Source organism: Lotus japonicus, chromosome 1 (assembly GCF_012489685.1).
Source record: "Lotus japonicus ecotype B-129 chromosome 1, LjGifu_v1.2".
Classification (NCBI taxonomy): Eukaryota; Viridiplantae; Streptophyta; class Magnoliopsida; order Fabales; family Fabaceae; genus Lotus; species Lotus japonicus.
The window spans coordinates 38,777,163-38,794,657 of record NC_080041.1 but is presented as its reverse complement, the minus strand read 5'-3'; the positions used below and the strand labels follow the sequence as shown (position 1 = coordinate 38,794,657).

The 17,495-nt window shown below is 37.0% G+C and overlaps 1 protein-coding gene, 1 long non-coding RNA gene and 1 pseudogene across 3 annotated transcripts; 1 reads left to right on the top strand and 2 right to left on the bottom strand.

Annotated features, from left to right (window-relative positions):
* Positions 1–52: 52 nt before the first annotated feature.
* Positions 53–4,658, bottom strand: LOC130735510 (G2/mitotic-specific cyclin S13-7-like; annotated as a pseudogene).
* Positions 4,659–10,321: 5,663 nt separating this feature from the next.
* LOC130734659 (uncharacterized) lies at positions 10,322–12,422 on the bottom strand. Of its 2 annotated transcripts, XR_009018033.1 has the most exons (6): positions 12,044–12,422; positions 11,904–11,971; positions 11,730–11,807; positions 11,577–11,650; positions 10,805–11,079; positions 10,322–10,698 (listed from the first exon to the last, which is right to left on the bottom strand). It is a non-coding gene; the product is annotated as an uncharacterized LOC130734659 (long non-coding RNA). The 2 variants fall into 2 exon arrangements; XR_009018032.1 differs by lacking the exon at positions 10,322–10,698 and having other exon boundaries at positions 10,745–11,079; positions 12,044–12,420.
* A 51-nt stretch (positions 12,423–12,473) lies between these two features.
* LOC130734658 (dolichyl-diphosphooligosaccharide--protein glycosyltransferase subunit 4A) lies at positions 12,474–13,049 on the top strand. Its single transcript, XM_057587167.1, has one exon. It carries the CDS (start codon positions 12,857–12,859, stop codon positions 12,968–12,970), a length of 114 nt encoding a protein of 37 aa, XP_057443150.1. The 5' UTR covers positions 12,474–12,856; the 3' UTR covers positions 12,971–13,049.
* Positions 13,050–17,495: the final 4,446 nt, after the last annotated feature.

The window sequence follows — 17,495 nt, the reverse complement described above, 5'->3', positions numbered from 1 at the left end:
CAATCACATTGAAGATATAATATGCAGATCGAAACAATATAATATGCAGCATTTACAACATCTTCCTTTTTTTCTTTTCTATCTTCCCATCAATGTGTATCCTCTCTATCCTCTCCTCTAAAGTCAGTAGATTTTTAGCTGGTGGAAGCCGCCCAACAGCTCCACTATGAGGTTCACAGTACTTATTGTACACAACGTTGAGCTTCCCATTCCCACCCATGCAATGAAAGCTCACCAAGAGTGTAGCACAATCCATAAGTTGTTGTTGTGAGTAACCAGTGTGCAGCTTAAGTGTGTGATTCCAAGCACGGCTCTTGTTGAGAGTGCACCTAGCTGCAAACACTGCTCAGGCAGCAATCATTGATGGGCAATACTTCAAGGTAGCATAATGCATCATCCCCAACTCAAAAATGTAAGACCCAGGATTTTAGAAGTAAATAAATAATTAATTTCCAACTCACGCATAAGATTATGTGTAAGCGTGAGAGGAACTTGACTCGTGTTTAATGTTTGGATTAGCGTTATGAAGAAGAAAGTTCAGGAAATGGTTAAGAATAGTTATATAGTCGCTATAGGTTATAGCACGAGTTTCATTCACTTCCGCTTTAGGGCGAAAACGTTAGTAAATGACTAATTTGCTCTTAAAGCACGGTAGAAACGATATTCAAAAATATTCAGAGGAATATAAGAACTTCTCTTATTCCTTTCTACGACGAGTGTTTCGACAAGAAACCCTGGACTGTACGAACGATCGATTTCGATTCTCGGAAGTTTGCCGAAACCGAGTTCCTGTTAACTCAAGAACCTTAAAACGAACTGTAGATGAAGACTTTTTCTATTCGGAGCTTCAAACGAAGTTTCCATCCGCGCTGTCTTATTCCGTTTAATGATACGAACCTTTCTTCAGAAGGAAGTTTCTGCATCTGACATTCGCTGCAAAAAGTAGTTTTTCGGGTTGAATTATTTCATACCGCTTTTTGGATCGTTTCATTTATTCCAAAACTTTGATTCAAGTTCTGGAAACTTGACATCGGAAACCCACTCAGCATTCACAGAGTATTGCACAGGAAAAATCGGAATCGGGAAATATTTGTTTTGCCGCGTTTTTGACCAATCTATAAATAGTTAAATTTCAAAATTTCTTCATCCTCTGCACCATTTGGCTGTGGCTTTGAGGGAGAAGGAGAGGAGGAGAGGAAAATTCCATTTCTTGCCCGATCGTCGTGTCGTTCGTTGCTACGCGTAGACCTCGAGGTACTGATGCTATTCCTTACCTCTGATCGTAAATTCTGTCGCTTTTCTCTATGTCTTTATGTGCTCAAAGTTTTGAACTTTTTGTAAAAGTATCCAAATAACTTGATTTCTCTGTCTAAACTTATTCTCTACGCGCCCAAGAGCATGAATATCCAGTTGCTTTTCGCTGAATCTCGCCGAATCGTCGCAGAGGTCCAATTTTCTGAAAATACCCATTTTTGGATAAAAGCTTCTCTTTTTGGATCAAAAACTCTCGACTGAGCTTAGCGTCAGTAAGATTAGTTGTTATAAATGTCGTTAGGATCAAGGTTATCAAATTTGTTTTTAAAAATTCCAATTTTGAGTTTCCGAGCTAAAAATCTTGACCAAAATACCCCTGTTTTAGTTTTCGACCCGATAATTTTTCTGAGAGTTTCCCTGGCCTAGATATCGCCTAAGAATACCTAGGAATTAAATTAGATCGAAGAAAAAGCTCGGGAAACCCTATTTTGATAGTGGCCGAAACTTATTTGGTGTGGTACCGTGTCCAAAAATAATTTTTGGGTTTGTATGACCTAAGCCATTGCGTAGCTCTTTCAATTGTCGAAATTTTGGCGTTGGTTTCGTGTCATTCCGAGTTCTGTAGCTCGAGTTATGCGCATTTTAGTGAAAACATGTCTTATGGTCCATTCGTGCCTAAATGTCGAACTCTAGAGCTTCGAAAGGTTCTTTTCGGGTTTTGATAGTGTTATTAGTGTATTGTTTCTTAGCGACTAAGCAATGATACTTTGCTTAAGGTTTGGAACGAGTTGAGCTGAGGAAAGAGACTTTGGAGCAATTGGTGAGGTTTCACAACTGAGGAGGACGCCCGGGGAACTTGTTGGGTTCGGGAGCTTTATTTTGGATTGGACTGGGATATTGAGCTTGGATGGAGAAATTGGCTAAGTTAAGGGTAACTCAGTTTTAGCGTGTCTTTGAGTCTTGCCTGCTTTTATCGCACTGCCTGCGTTTGAGATGAAGATGTTTATATTGATTGACATTGGATTATGATTATTATGCTTGCAATGTTGTATGCTTGCTTATATTGACTGTTTCTGAGGCTTGTGCCAAATGTTTTCTGAAGGCTTCGGCCGAGTAAACTTATTGAGACTTGTGTCTCCGTTTTCTGAGAGGCTTCGGCCGTTTACTGGTTTCTGTCATTGAACTGAGTTGGTATGCATTGAATTGATTTATGTTCGTTGAGGTTATGAATAACATGTGGTTACCTTGATTTGATTGTTGGATTTGAGACTGTTGTTCGAGTGATTACTGAGGTTGAGGATTGTTGTTGACTAACTCGACATTTAAGGCTTGAATTTGAAGTGGCAATGTGGTGGTGATTGTCCCACGTGATTGTCCCGTCTTTTAAGGCGTTATAAAGTGGCGGTGTGGTGGTGATTGTCCCACGTGATCGTCCCATCTTTCGAGATGTCCTAAAGTGGCAGTGTAGTGGTTTCATTCCACATGATTGTCCCGTCTTTCATGGGCGTTATTAAGTGGCAGTGGAGTGGATATTTTCACATGACTGTCCCGTCTTTCATGGGCGTTATTAAGTGGCATTCAGAGGAGTCCGTTCTCCGTCTGTCCCGTCTTTCATGGGCGCTATTTGGTGATAGTTCAGGGGAGTCTGTTCCTCGCTCTGTCCCGTCTTGCGAGACATTATTGATCGATCCATTTTGGTTGCAGCATATAGTTGCATTATAGGGCAATAATATTCGCTTCTGATGTTTTGGTTGATAATTGGTTTGTTGTTATATGGTTGAGGATTGTTGATATCTGATTTGATGTTATATTGTTAAGGTTGTTGATATCTGATTTGAGGTTATGTTGTTGAGGATTGTTGATATATGATTTGACGTTATGTTTTGAGAATTGTTGATATATGATTTGATGTTATGTTGTTGAGGATTGTTGATGTCTGATTAAATGTTATATTGTTGAGGTTATTGTTATTTGATTTAAATATGTTATTATGTTGCTGATATCTGATTAAATCTATGTTGTTGATATCTGATTTGATTTCATGTTGTTGGATATATGTTGTCATCTATCTTGAACTAAGTTGATAGCTTATGTGTCATGTATGCACTTAAATTTGAATAGCATGATTTTCTCTTTTTACGTGGTAGTTGCATGGAGTTAACCCTTTCTGTTTGCTATTTGTTGCTTGGGCGCTTAACGCTATTAGGCGATGGAGAATCTTCGATGAAGGTTGACCTTTTTGCGAGTTCGAGATGAGGACTAGAAGAATTATAGAAGACTCGAAGAATAGAGTCAGGTGTAGGGCTAGAGCCTTGGGTTAGAGAGCTTACCGTTATTGGTTTAAGCTTGCATAATGATTTTTAGGAATTTATGTTTGAGTTTCCGGGTAGGTTCCGATGCTTTGCTTTCCTACGGTTCCCCGATGTGGAGATCGTAGGGAGTATGTCGGACTTATGGTGTCATTGCATAATAGGTTCTTTGTTGAGTTGTTTCTAATGGTTAGTTTTTGTAGGTTGGGTGCTTTTGGGTTTACCTTCGGGTACTTGCCTTATTCAAGGCTCGATGTAAATTTATTTACAGTTGAGAGTAACCATGACATGTTTTGAAAATACTTCGAAAATGAAAAAAATAATACTCGTGTTTATAAATCCGTTTGGAAAACATTGCATATTTATTTTAGTAAGTTGCTACCGTAACACCCTGAAAATCGGAGCGTTACAGAAAACAGGCCGTGTTTTCTACCGCCTCATCTTGATCAGGAACTGAGGAAGCCTTGATGAAACGAACTAGGAAAACAAATGGTGTAGGCACACTCAAGTTCCATTCCAGCTTTCTCAGTATGATTTTCTCCACCTCAAGTATCTGTTGATGACAATAAGCTCCGTCTGGGAGCAAGACAAGGTCATTAACCTATACAAAAGACAAGAAGTGTCATTGGTGTCCAAGTTGTAGTGAACTGGTTGAAATCAAGGTAGCAATTTCATATACACAACACTCACTCACCATGGGGGCCAAAGTTTCTTCATATTTTGATGCCATGAGCATGGCAGTGATGCCTACCAATTGCAGTTCCTTCCTTGGCACACTCTGGAGTGCAAGGAACCGAATACCGATCAATTATGTTGATGGTGAGGTAGAGGGTTTCAAGTGAAAACTCATACTTGGTGTGAACAAGTACCAGCCAATCAACAAGGGTAGCCCTCATTTTCTCATTAATCTCAGGTTGTGACTCCATGTATGAGGCATAGGGATGCCTCTCATTCTGAAATAGAATACCAACACATACATCAGACACAACAACACTTGATTGATGAAAAATGAATGAAACAACTTCATTCAAGGGAATCATGATAGATTGGTACCTCAACCCTCTTATAGAACTTGTACATGTCTTCAACATATTCCACAGCAGCAAGCCCGTTGTTAGCGTCACCGACATCGATGTCAACAATCTGGTCCTTGGGTTTCTTAGCCTGAGATAGAACATCACAAAAACTTGTAAACACAGAAGAGAAAGATAACAAGATTCTTCAAACACATGTATGCATAGAAGTTCTTCTATTATTACTCTTATTTTTGTATTAATCTACCTCTCTTCCGGCCACATTAACACAAGCATGTTTCTAAACTTAAGAAAAAAAAATCGGAAAACTATCACAAATTCACAACCTGCTACAATGAAATGAAATCTGTACGGCCTGGATTTTAGGGCAATTATTTAATTAATTAAATATATTTATATTTATTCGAAATAATATAATTACGGTAGAAATTACTGTGCGATGTGTGCTTAGCTTACGGTAACTGTAAAGTTTCTGTCAAGTTAATACGGTAATCAACAGTTTCTGTCAAGTTAATACTGTGAGACATGGATTTTGATCATTCTTGATAAGTCTTGAGGATTAGTATAAATACCCGACCTTAGAGAAAATAATTCATAAGTCTCCATAACTTAGAAAAATTGTGAAACACTTAGAGAAGAGAGAAGAGAACTCGTGATCTTGAGGGAAGGAGAAGAAAAGTTTTTGGATCATCAAGGAAGGAGGAGAATTTCGAAACCCTAAGAGGCTAGAGGAACCTTGACTTTCTTTCTTCTTTTAAACTAAGGCTAAGGTGTGGGAACCGCTTCCAGGATTTAGGTCCCTCGTGTTTGTGAATATGCATGCTTACTTGTTTTGTTTTGTGTGATTATGCATGCTATGTGAAATTTTTTTGAATCTTGATGAATTCTTGTTGAGTCTTTATGCATGTCTGGTGAATCTTTATGAGTCTTGATGAGTCTTTATGCATGTGTGATGAGTCTTTATGATTCTTATGTGATGATTATGTGTGTCATGTTCCTATCTTCATCTTTACCTTAAATGAAAGCTTGATCAAATGGTTTGTCACAATGAAGGGGATTTACGTGACCAAACCTAGGGTTTTGCCCTGTTTTTCTGAATTTTGGCTCTAACCCTTTTTAAACGAACTCGGATCTGAGGCACCATGTTTTATGATTTATTCTATAAGAAAAAGCGGACGTTTTGACATACTAATCTTGAAAATCTGAGGTTCTTGAATTACAAGTGATTTCTCATGCTTTCAACTTGCTTTCTTGAAAACCGATGCGAATTCCTTCAAAGAAAAGATGATGATGACATGAATTGTGTGACTATGTGATTAGAATTTGGCATGATAGTATCGATATGCTTATGTATGTTATGCGTGACCTATGCATGTATGTGATTGTGTTGATTGATTTCTATCTATGCATGCTTGAGTGTGAAATTGTGAACTCTGCATGAAACCCTAATTTTATACTTGTGTGCGTGTTTGGTGATGGTGATGTGTGAATGCTTGACTGAATTAATTATTTAGTTATTGCTAATTGTTTGATTCCGAGAATTAAACTTAAGAGGTGATAATTGCTTAACCTTAGAAAATTAGGTCAGACATAGACATATGAGAAGTGATTCGCTTGCAAGTGTTGTGAATTATGGATTTCAAAATCTATAGCGATTACGAGCCACGAGAACGATGGTTTCGTTAGAGACTGAGACTTAAATTACACGCGAGGGAGATTGTGGTAACGGGGAGTTCCACGAGACTAACCATGATGCGTCATGGGAATCAAACAGCGGGGAGCTGTGCGATTTGAGTTTCTACTCATGGAGAACAAACAACGGGGAGTTGTGCGACTATGAGTTTTACTCATGAGAATTGTTATCTGCGGATAACTGAGATTGGATCCAAGGTGTTGAGGTGGTTGTGTGATGTGAGGAACGTTTAGCCTAACTGAACATGTAGGTTTAACCCTAACCCTAATGAGACCTACGAATTGATTGTTGATATGCGAAATTTATGAGTGTATGCGTATGCCAGGAGATGTGATGTGCTTTGTGTGAGCGTCGAAGTGACCCCTCCTGAGATTGTGTGTTATGTGGCTGTCAGATGAGCTATCAGAAGATGAAGGCGAAGTCCTGCGAGATCGTTCTGCATAGAGAGGATGACGACGGAGCTTGGGCTGCCGACGAGAACCAAGTCCGAAGAATCTACGTCGGAAGTGCTGTCTTTCGTTTCTACGACCAGCAAGGAGAGTGGATCGAGACCCAGGTAGTGAATGGCAGAATTAGTCTCTCGTTTGCACTTGAGAGATTTGCGACACCAGCGACGGCTGAATCAGAGGAGTCCGTGAACCAGCAATCTGCTATGGAGACATACCCGTCAGAGTGCAAGTCAGATTCTGATAGTGGATCTTCTGTAGACCCTGCATGTTGGCAGAAACTGTTGGACGAGCTAAAAAAGCCCGCGACCCTTCTTCCCCTCAACGGTCGAATTTTCACTAATTGAGAAATAAATCTTTTCATATCGAAAACAAATCAACAAACATATATCTTTTCGGTACAAATATCCATAACAATATATTGAAAATGGAAACAAGTTTTATATATAATTTAATAATAGATTTCCATTATATATATCACATCGCATATAATTGTTCGATATTAGTGTTATTTATTAAAGAAGATATAAAAATAGATTTAATAGCTAATATCACAAATTAAAAAGGGTTTGTTTACTACCAAAATAACAAAAAATAGGTTTGCTAGAGTATTAAGTTCTTACAATAGTCAAATAGTATAGTATTAACACTAAAAAAATAGTATAGTATTACACATTTAAATTATATATTCAACCTGTAGAAATTACACCATATATTATTAGTATGATTTAAATTTTATTATTTATAGAATTATTAATTTAATTTTTTATTTCATTGAAAATAGCAATAGTATACTTAATTAAAATAATGTTAAATATTTAGATTTATTTTAAAAATATTTTAATTCTTTATTGTAATGCTAATATTTTTTTTGTTTCACCAGAAAATTACACAGACAGACTAAGGCACAACTAAAGGAGCCACCAGGGATTCCCTAAGAATAATAGTCTCCAAATCCTGGAAGGGAGTATCCAAGCTAATCAATCCCTGCGCACTGCTTCTCGAGGCAAACCTAGCCATGCAGTCTGCTGCTTCATTGCTTTCACGGGGAATTTGCCCAATTGCCACTTCCCAATCACGAGCTAGCCAAGACGTGACCTCTTCAGCTAACGACAACACCTAAAATACTAGGGTCATTGATCAACTTCAACACGACCGCACAATCAGACTCACATATGAGCTTCCTTCACCATAGTGTTAATATTAGTTACAAAATAAAAATAAAGTTCATTATAACAAAATAGTTATAATTTAGATATGTGGTTCCAATATGTTAACATTTATTTATATTAATAAATTACACATTATATTTAGGCTTTTATCAATTTTAATTGTGTATTCAATTATTAATAATTTACTTCTTTGTATACTAAATTTCTCATAATTTATATTAGCTCTCATTCACCTTTATTTATATTAATAAATTACACATTATACTGTTACCAATTTTTTTTTAATAAATTACACATAATACTAATCTATCCTTATTGTAATGATATTTTTCAGATTTGGTTTCTTTTTTGAACTCAGAGATTTGGTTTCTAATAAGAGGAAAAGTGTTTCAATAATGTGAGATGCATTAATTATGTTTTCAGTTAAGAGATTTGATTTTGATTCTCTTGTTATTTTGATTGGATTTAGATTTTAATTGATACTAGAGTTTTTTCCCCGTGCGTTGCACGGCGAAGTTTTACGCTGTGTTGATAACATAAGGCAAATAATTACACTTTTAAAACAAAGCAAAAAATTAGTAAGAAAAAAATGAAGATTTTAAAAGAACTTAGATTTATAGCAAATATTTGAGGTTTAACACTCATAATTCAATCTTAATCTTAAAGAGAGTAAAATAAATCAACATAAAATGCCAAATAATTAAATTCTATCCTTGGGAAACAACTGATTTCCAAATATTAAATATTAAAGTAATTTCTTGTAAATATTCTTGTGTTATGTTTTTTAATAATTTATTTTAATCTGATAATATCAATTTAGATATTTAGTTCTTTTATTATTTTTACTTTACATTTAGTTATAATTATATATATTTATTCATAAAATTATTCTAATTGCAAATTAATGTTTAATGTCGGTACTTAATCAATTTTTAGAAAACAATTAAAATAATCATATATCATTGAAGGAAATTGTTTATAATTTTAGAAATTTATTTATTATTAAAAAATAATAATTAGTGTGAATATCTTTTAAGAGAAATTTTTTTAATATACTCAATTATTTTTATTTTCTAATTTTCTGTTACCCAAATTACATGTTTATTATATTAAAAAATATTACGTGTTTATTCCTGAACAAAAGAATTTTTAAGTAAGAAATACAATAAAACACTTGTTTTCGTAGCTGGCACAATTTTATGAACCCAAAAATAAAACTATCAACAACTTCAGTAGGATTAATTGTATGAGAGATTTCGTTTCTTGATTATTGGTCACTTTAAACCACATAAATTTAAAGTAGGTTAGCCTAGTGATCGATGAAGCACTAAAAAGGGCGCTTTTTTTTTGCTACATCGGTTAAATATAATAATATTAATCTATTCATAGATGAAATTACTTTTAGTGTTTCGTAAGTTATTTATCATCATTGATTTTAATTAACTTTTTTAAAAAAAAATTCAAGCATTTTCTTATTAAGACAAAAATGATTGTAATATACATTATTAACTCCAACAAAAGTCCAGATTGATTGATAAAATAGAGAAAACCGAAACCAAAATAGAGAAAACCGAAACCAAAAACGAAATCTTGCAGATTGGTGGAAAACACAAAATGATGTGGAATGAATTACGCTTGAAAACCCGTCACAGAAAAGTGAATGAAATTAATTATGCTAGATTGTTACTTTTATTGAAAAAAAAAATATAAAGCAAAAAGAAAAGATAAATGATAATTTTTGCAGCTAACATCAAGGTCAATAGTTCCGCACAACATATATAAGATGAAATTCTTCAAATTTACCCCAAATAGCATCCCTTTAATGCCTCATCTTTGTGCAGTGAATCTTGTGCAGTGATTTCAGTTAATAACAATACTAATTCTAACCAAAAACCTTGAAAAATAACAAAGCCCTGCCCAAATCATAATAACTGCAAAATGGATTCCCAGTTAAAACTAAAGAACAAAATCGAAACATGATAGCTTTAACATTTAAGTATCAACTGTGTTGCAATCTTGCAAATCCAAAGGATGAAACCATGACATTCCAAAGTTGATCTGACATGGATAAATCTACCATCAATTGCTTATAATTCCCACTGTGCAAAAAGATTGAAATAAGTTCATAGAACTTATCAAAAGATGAGATTTAATAGTACTATAATTTCAAACATGTACAGCTCAATATAAATAAATGTATGAGCAGAGCTTCCTAAGTAAAACATCCATTGTAAGTTCTCAATTTCAAAACATATAGTACATGTTCTCATTCTGTAACTTCCAAATCTGTAACTGAACATCATATAATTAGTTATTTAAATATAAAAGATAGGCAATCTCGTAGACACCATGCAAAATAGTAAGAAGAGAAAGGGAGAACTCAAAGAAGGGGGAGAATAACTATTGCTGTCAAAATAAAGGAATGAACAATGTAGTTTTATTAGGTCCATTAAATCTGAGGCTTCTGGACACAAATAAAGAGTATGAGTTGGCACTTCAAATTTTAAACAATAAAATAGCAAGAATCTCACAAACTTGGGTAACTCTAAGAGAAATGGACGAAAGATAGAGCAAGACAATTGAGCAGACAGTTATGATATTGATAAGGTTGTTGTTTCTTTAAGCATCTCATTGAAACACTGGAGACTGCTATATCTTATAACTTCACTCAAGAAACATCCTATAAGAGAAGGATTGAAGGAACTTCTACTGGAAAGAAAGCACACCAGGGACAGAAGTATTGCTAGTATGGCGCGTTTCAATTTCACTATGAATCCATGATTTAATTGCCTATTTTTGAAAAATAAAAAAGTTTTAGCAATACAATTACCATAAGTAAACAAAACAAAGATTCAATATTAGGTGAAAGTGCAATAGTAGTGTCATTAGGAATCACCAGAACTAAACAACATCAAGATACAATTCCTAATTGATCTTGTTTGTAGATTCTTCATTGTTTTCCTTATTGAGAGCTACATTAATTGCTGATTCACCCTAAAGTGATACTTGCTTGAGAGTTATCTCAATTGTTGTATTCGAATCTACAACTATAAGTAGTTTGAAACCGTCATCCAATGGTTTAGCAGACTCTTTGCCAACATCTTTTATCAGACACCACTGCCATGTTCCAAAACTGTCAAACCCAAGCCAGTAAAACAACATGATTGGAGTCTGCAATCAGGTAGCGTAGTTTATCAGTCATGTTAATAAAATAGATGTACCAAGTTTTTAAAAGATTAACCATATCCCTAATCTTGTAAACCCCACACTAATGTAGACATTATTCATTGTAAAGCTAACAAACAATTTGTAAAAGCAATTCCAAACAATTTTAGCCTCTAAAGCTTGCAAACAAACAGTGATGCAATACAGTTCTGAAGAAATAAAAGAAATTCCTAACAAATTCAGCCTCAAAGCTTGCAAACAATTTGGAAAAGCAATCATTATCTCTATCTAAGTATATAAGAATAAATGAGCTAGCATAAAAGATTGACAAAGCTTAAGTTTGAATCTCTCAAACAACCATGAGAGGCTAAATAAGAAAACATGTATCAACTTCTACATACCACCTATATGCTAGAAACTTGATAATAGGCATTAATATCACCTTTCTTTGTTTTAAAGGACAAAAATAGGCTACGGAAATTATTTGATAGTATCCTAAGCACCTTAAGTACTTCTTGCTTTTCCAAATTGAAGGCACACTGGATTTGGTTTGAGGTAAGCATTCTGTAACAATTACCTAAAATAAAGAAAGTATGACAATAAGATAAGTCATTTTCCAGTTTTAAACAAAAAATAAAAATGACATTAATAAGAACCTTAAGTACTTCCTGCTGATTGCTTTCAACACATTTCCTCCCTTGGCTACTTTAGATCTCTTCTTTAGCAAAGTTTTCCTAGATGTGCAAAACAGTTAAACTTTACAAAAGCAAGAGTGAAAGAGAACATCTGAATATAATGATAATTGAAAAAAACAACTACAGCATATTAACCTTGAACATGACAGTCCTTCTCCACCCCCTACGATAGACCCTGTAGAGGCTCTTCAATAAGATGGTTCCTGAAAAAGGAAAAGGGACCAGATTCAGTTCTTGGCAAAAGAAATAATCATAATCAGCTATGCAGAAGATACCTGAGAGATCAACGCCTTGGAGGGTGAAGGGCATTCGGAGTCTCTTCGGAAGGATCAATGGTTGAGACACCATAACTTTCACAGCCATGGAAAACAACGGGAAGGATCTGATTGAGTCTTGAACAGCCAAGAAGCTCTTATATAGATGAAACGAAATGAGCTGTTATATAGAGGAGAAGGAGGAGGGGACGCATGAGAAGGCAATTTGAATTCAGAATCACAACTGTGATTTACGGCTTCCATGCAACCCATCTGAAATTATGGTTCATTCAAGAAAAAGGGGATTTCATGCTTCGAAGTAAATCAGCAGGTTAATGTAACAAAAATAAATCAGCAGGTTAATTAAGGTGGACACTACTGTGTATCCCATTTTATGGTATCCACCGGTGTCCCCCATAATTTTGATTTGAGATTACAATTTTACCCTTAAACATCCTGGCGGTTTACAATCTCCAGTACTTGCTCCCAAAAATTTTGTCTCCTTCCTCTGTAGTTTCTTCTTTCTTTCCTTCCCCCTTCACCCTATCGCAAGAAATAAGCAGAGGTGTGTCTTGTTCCGGCGGAATCGAAGGTGGAGCCACCGATCTTGGTGCCGGTGGCGTGATCCAGAGTGAAGCCATTGAAGGGACCCACCAGCTTCCAGCAACCCATCACAAACCGCCGATTGCCACGTCCTGAGGTGAGGAGGCTTGAACAAGAACCAGACAACATTGAAAAATGAAAAGAAAAACCAGGTAGAAGCAGAACACAGAGCGAGACCTAGGAAGAAGCACGACCTCAACACTCGCCACCGACGACCACCGCGTCAACGCGATGATTGATGATCAGGATCTGGGTTTCTTTGCCAATTTTCTTGGCGTCTTCATCTTTGTGTTGGTGATTGCATACCACTATGTCATGGCTGATCCGAAGTTTGAAGGAAACTAGGAACTCTATGCAGTTGGAAAATGTAATATTTCATGTTGTAGACTGAGATGCTTTGCCAATGGGAATCGATTTGATACAATTATGAACTTGCGATCGGCAATGTGAATGTTAGTTTACTGTTAAAACTTATAAATACATCAAAGTATCATAAAGCTTCAATTTTTGATATGCCCATGTGTGCTTGCATAAGCTGGCTGTGTTTTGCGGAAATTTTGAAGCTAGATGATGTGCTACCATATTTTGGTGCAAAAAAAAAAAATGAAAAGAAAAACCTAGTCATTGAGAAAACAGATCTGGGTGCTTGGCACCATCCAAAGCTGGTTGTATTACTAAATCTGAATATAGCAGAATAAGGGGTGGGGTGATGCCGTGATGGTCATGGGAGGTGGAAGAAGTCAAAGGTTTTGCAGCATCGTGGGCGGAGGAGGACCAGGTGTGGGCGGAGCTGCAGAGGTGGTTGTGGGCATTGGGAGGAAGAAAGAAGATTTTTTTTTTTTAATTGAAGACAAAGTTAGGGTTTGATATGGGTATTTTGGTCACTTTGTTAATTTAATCTAAACCATTCAATTTTTTAAATATTATATCAATGGTGGAAATTAAATAGATTTTCAGTATCCCCTTTTTACTAAAGTTTTTTCCATGGGGGCACCGGTGAACCCCATAAAATGGGTGACACCATAGATTTCTCCGTTAATGAAGATCAGTGGAAAAAGTTTAACATGATTGGGCAAATTGAATCACGTGAGATTAGAATTGTGGGGAAAAAAAATGGATATTTACGATTGGGCATGAAGGGTGGCACCGTGAGTCAATTCCAAGGAGAGTAGATTGGAAATAAGGAATTAATAAATGAAACAGTTTGTTTGTTTTTTTTTTGAATTTGAAACAGTTTGTTGATACACATTGAATGATTCAGAAAATTTAAAAAAGAAGAAACGTGAACCAACGTTTTAAAAAGGAGACAAATGATACAGGTTGTCCAATGGTAAGGTTCCACGCAAAATCTGACTGGAGTAGGAGAATTAAGGAGAATATGACACATCATCAGGGAATGGAGGGAAGTAAGGAGAATGAGCCACGTTGGAATTCCACTCAACGGTAAGATTGCACCAGAGAAGAGAATGTATGAGGAGCCGACACATAAGCAAATAAGTTTTATAATCCTTGTTGTTTTAATAAATATATTGATTGATATTGATATTGATTAATTATTAAAAATCACAACAAAAGATATAAATTCTCTGTCAAGTTCAGAACAGACACAAAGTCTCTCTCTCACACACTATCTCTTTCTCTCCAATGGCAATGGCAGAGATAGAAGGGCGAAAATCACTGATCATAAAGCTTTATTTGTGTTAGCGTAGGCACCCCCGTGAAATTGCTCAGAGTTACAATAGACCACAACGAAGTAATAGACAACAAGAACGTTTGTTAATGCAGTTCGGCCAATTGAGCCTACCTCTGCAGCTATAGAGTAGCTATAGCTCCTTTCATTCAATGTGTTATGAAGTACTTACATTGGGGTTAGGGACTTTATCTATTTATAGGACACTACTAACACTAGTATTACAAGATAAGATAATCTTAACATCTTATCTAAACCTATTAAATAAGATAGAGTCTTATCTAAACCTATAAGATAAGTCTTATCTAAACCTATAAGATAAGTCTTATCTAAACCCATAAGATAGAATCTCTCTAACCCAATATCACAATCCCCTTAAATCAAATTCAACTAACTGATAAGATATGAGCCAATCCCAACAATCTCCACCTTGGCGAATTCTCGAACCCTCGTGAAGATCAACTGCTCAGCTCCTGAATCCTGATTTCCGGGATTGTGTTCCCCACCTTCTTAACACTGTGAAACATGCAACAAATCCAAGCAATGCTTAAATTTGTCACTAGTGACGGGCTTGGCCAACATGTCAGCTGCATTCTCAGAAGTATGAGCCTTCTTAAGTCGTATTTGCCCAGATGCAAGCAACTCCCTGATCTTGTGAAACCTCACATCAATATGCTTCGTTCTGGCATGATACACCTGATTGTTTGCCAAGAAAATGGCACTCTGACTATCACAATGCAACCTAACTCCACCTTGCACAACACCCAGCTCCTTCACTAGCCCTGTAAGCCACAATGCCTCCTTTGTTGCCTCCGCTACAGCCATATACTCAGCTTCAGTTGTAGACATGGCCACTATGGATTGAACTGATGAATTCCATCAAATTGGTCCACCCGCTAGAGTATAGACATACCCTGTTGTAGACCTTCTATTGTCAACATCACCTGCATAGTCGGAATCAACATATCCTACAACTCTTGGATCAACTTGTTCAGCATTGAACATCAAACCACGATCCGGTGTACCCTTCAAGTACCTGAGTATCCACTTGACTTCTTCCCAATGACGCTTCCCCGATTTAGACATAAACTTGCAAACTTGGCTCACAACTTGTGCCAAATCTGGTCTAGTGCACACCATAGCATACATCAGGCAACCAACTGCACTGGCATAGGGAATATTCAACATCGCTTCGACTTCCTCAGCTGTCTTTGGACACTGTTCCTCCGAGAGCCTAAAGTGATTCGCCAATGGAGTACTCACAACCCTTGCCTTGCTCATGCCGAATCTGGCTAACACCCCTTCAACATAGCTTTTCTGAGAAAGCCACAATTTTCTAGCTCCTCTATCTCTGTGAATTTCCATCCCAAGAATCTTCTTAGAAACTCTTAAGTCTTTCATGTCGAACTCCCTATCCAACTTGGTCTTCAAATCATTCACATCACGTAAATGACTAGCAGCAATTAGCATATCATCCACATACAGTAACAAGAAAATAATAGAACCATCATCAAGGTTCTTCACATAGACACAACAATCATACTCACACCTCATATAGCCAATCCTCAGCATATATGAATCAAAACGCTTGTACCACTGCCTTGGTGACTGTTTCAAACCATACAAAAACCTCTTCAATCTACACACCAAGCCCTCCTGACCGGAAATAGCAAAGCCTTCAGGTTGCTGCATATAGAGTTGTTCGTCTAGATTACCATGGAGAAACGCCATTTTCACATCCATCTGTTCTAAATGCATGTCCCGGAATGCTACCAAGGCCAAAACTGCCCTGATTGAAGTGTGTCTGACAACTAGACTGAAAAATCTCATCATAATCAATCCCCTTCCGCTGTGAATACCCTTTTGCAACCAAACGAGCCTTGAACTTTTCCCCTTCATTTTCTTGTACTGGTGGTTTCCTCTTGTACACCCACTTGCATCCAATGACTCTCTTCCCTTTAGGAAGCTGAACTAGGTCCCAAGTCTGATTCTTCTTCAAGGACTCCATCTCCTCCACCATAGCACCCATCCACTTCTCCTTTGCCGGGCTAGACATAGCCTCACGGAAAGTAGACGGATCTCCAGAACTAGTAAGAAGTGCATAAGCCGCCATATCTTCAAACCCATATCTAGCTGGAGGTTTATCTGACGGGGTTCTCTATCACGCACAAGACTGTACTCATGTGCTCCACCTGAATCAACTGGTTCTCCTTCAGTTTCAGTATCAGAACCTGAACTGGATTGCTCCTCGTGTACTACCTGCACTGGACTCTCTGTTAATGGCTTAACTACAACCTGAATCTTCCCAGCAGTGGAAGTTTCAGCCTCTGAAGTAGACTCCTTTTCTGAATCCACCTTCTTCAACATAGACTGCTCATCAAATACAACATCTCTGCTATGAACTGCCTTCTTCAAGGCTGGATCCCACAATCTGAACCCCTTCACCCCCTTGGTGTAGCCAAGAAAAGTACACTTCTTGGATTTGGGATCCAATTTGGATCGCTCATCACTGGAAACATGCATATAAGCTGGACACCCAAAAATTCTCAAATTTTCTAAATTAATGGGTTCACCCGTCCACACCTCCTCAGCAACCTTTTTTATCCAATGAAGCTCTTGGAGACCTGTTGAATAAGTAGCAAGCCATGCTCATTGCCTCAGCCCAAAAAACCTTTAGAAAGTCCTGCGTGCAATCGAAGACACCTTGCCTTCTCCGTGAGAGATCGATTCATCCTCTCAGCAACACCATTCTGCTGTGGTGTTTTCTTGACTGAATAATGCCTCTGGATACCATGTTCCTCACAAGACCTCTTGAACTTTGCATTTGTGTATTCTGTTCCGTTGTCTGACCGCAGATACTTGATTTTCCTCCCTGTCTGATTTTCCACCTCAGCCTTCCACAACCTAAACTTCTCAAAGACTTCAGATTTATGCTTCATGAAATACACCCAGACTTTCCTAGAAAAATCATCAATAAAAGTTACAAAATACCGGGATCCACCAATAGAGACCTCTTTACTAGGCCCCCACACATCTGAATGAACATAATCAAGGATCCCCTTCGTGACATGCTTCCCGGTCTTGAAACGAACACGACACTGTTTGCCCAACACGCAAAACTCGCAGAAGTCCAATTTGCAACTACGAACACCCTTCAAAAGATTCCTCTCATGAAGTGCC

Excerpts from the sequence above, each read along its gene's own strand:
- LOC130734658 (XM_057587167.1), top strand. The coding sequence starts at position 12,857 with ATGATTGATGATCAGGATCTGGGTTTCTTTGCCAATTTTCTTGGCGTC.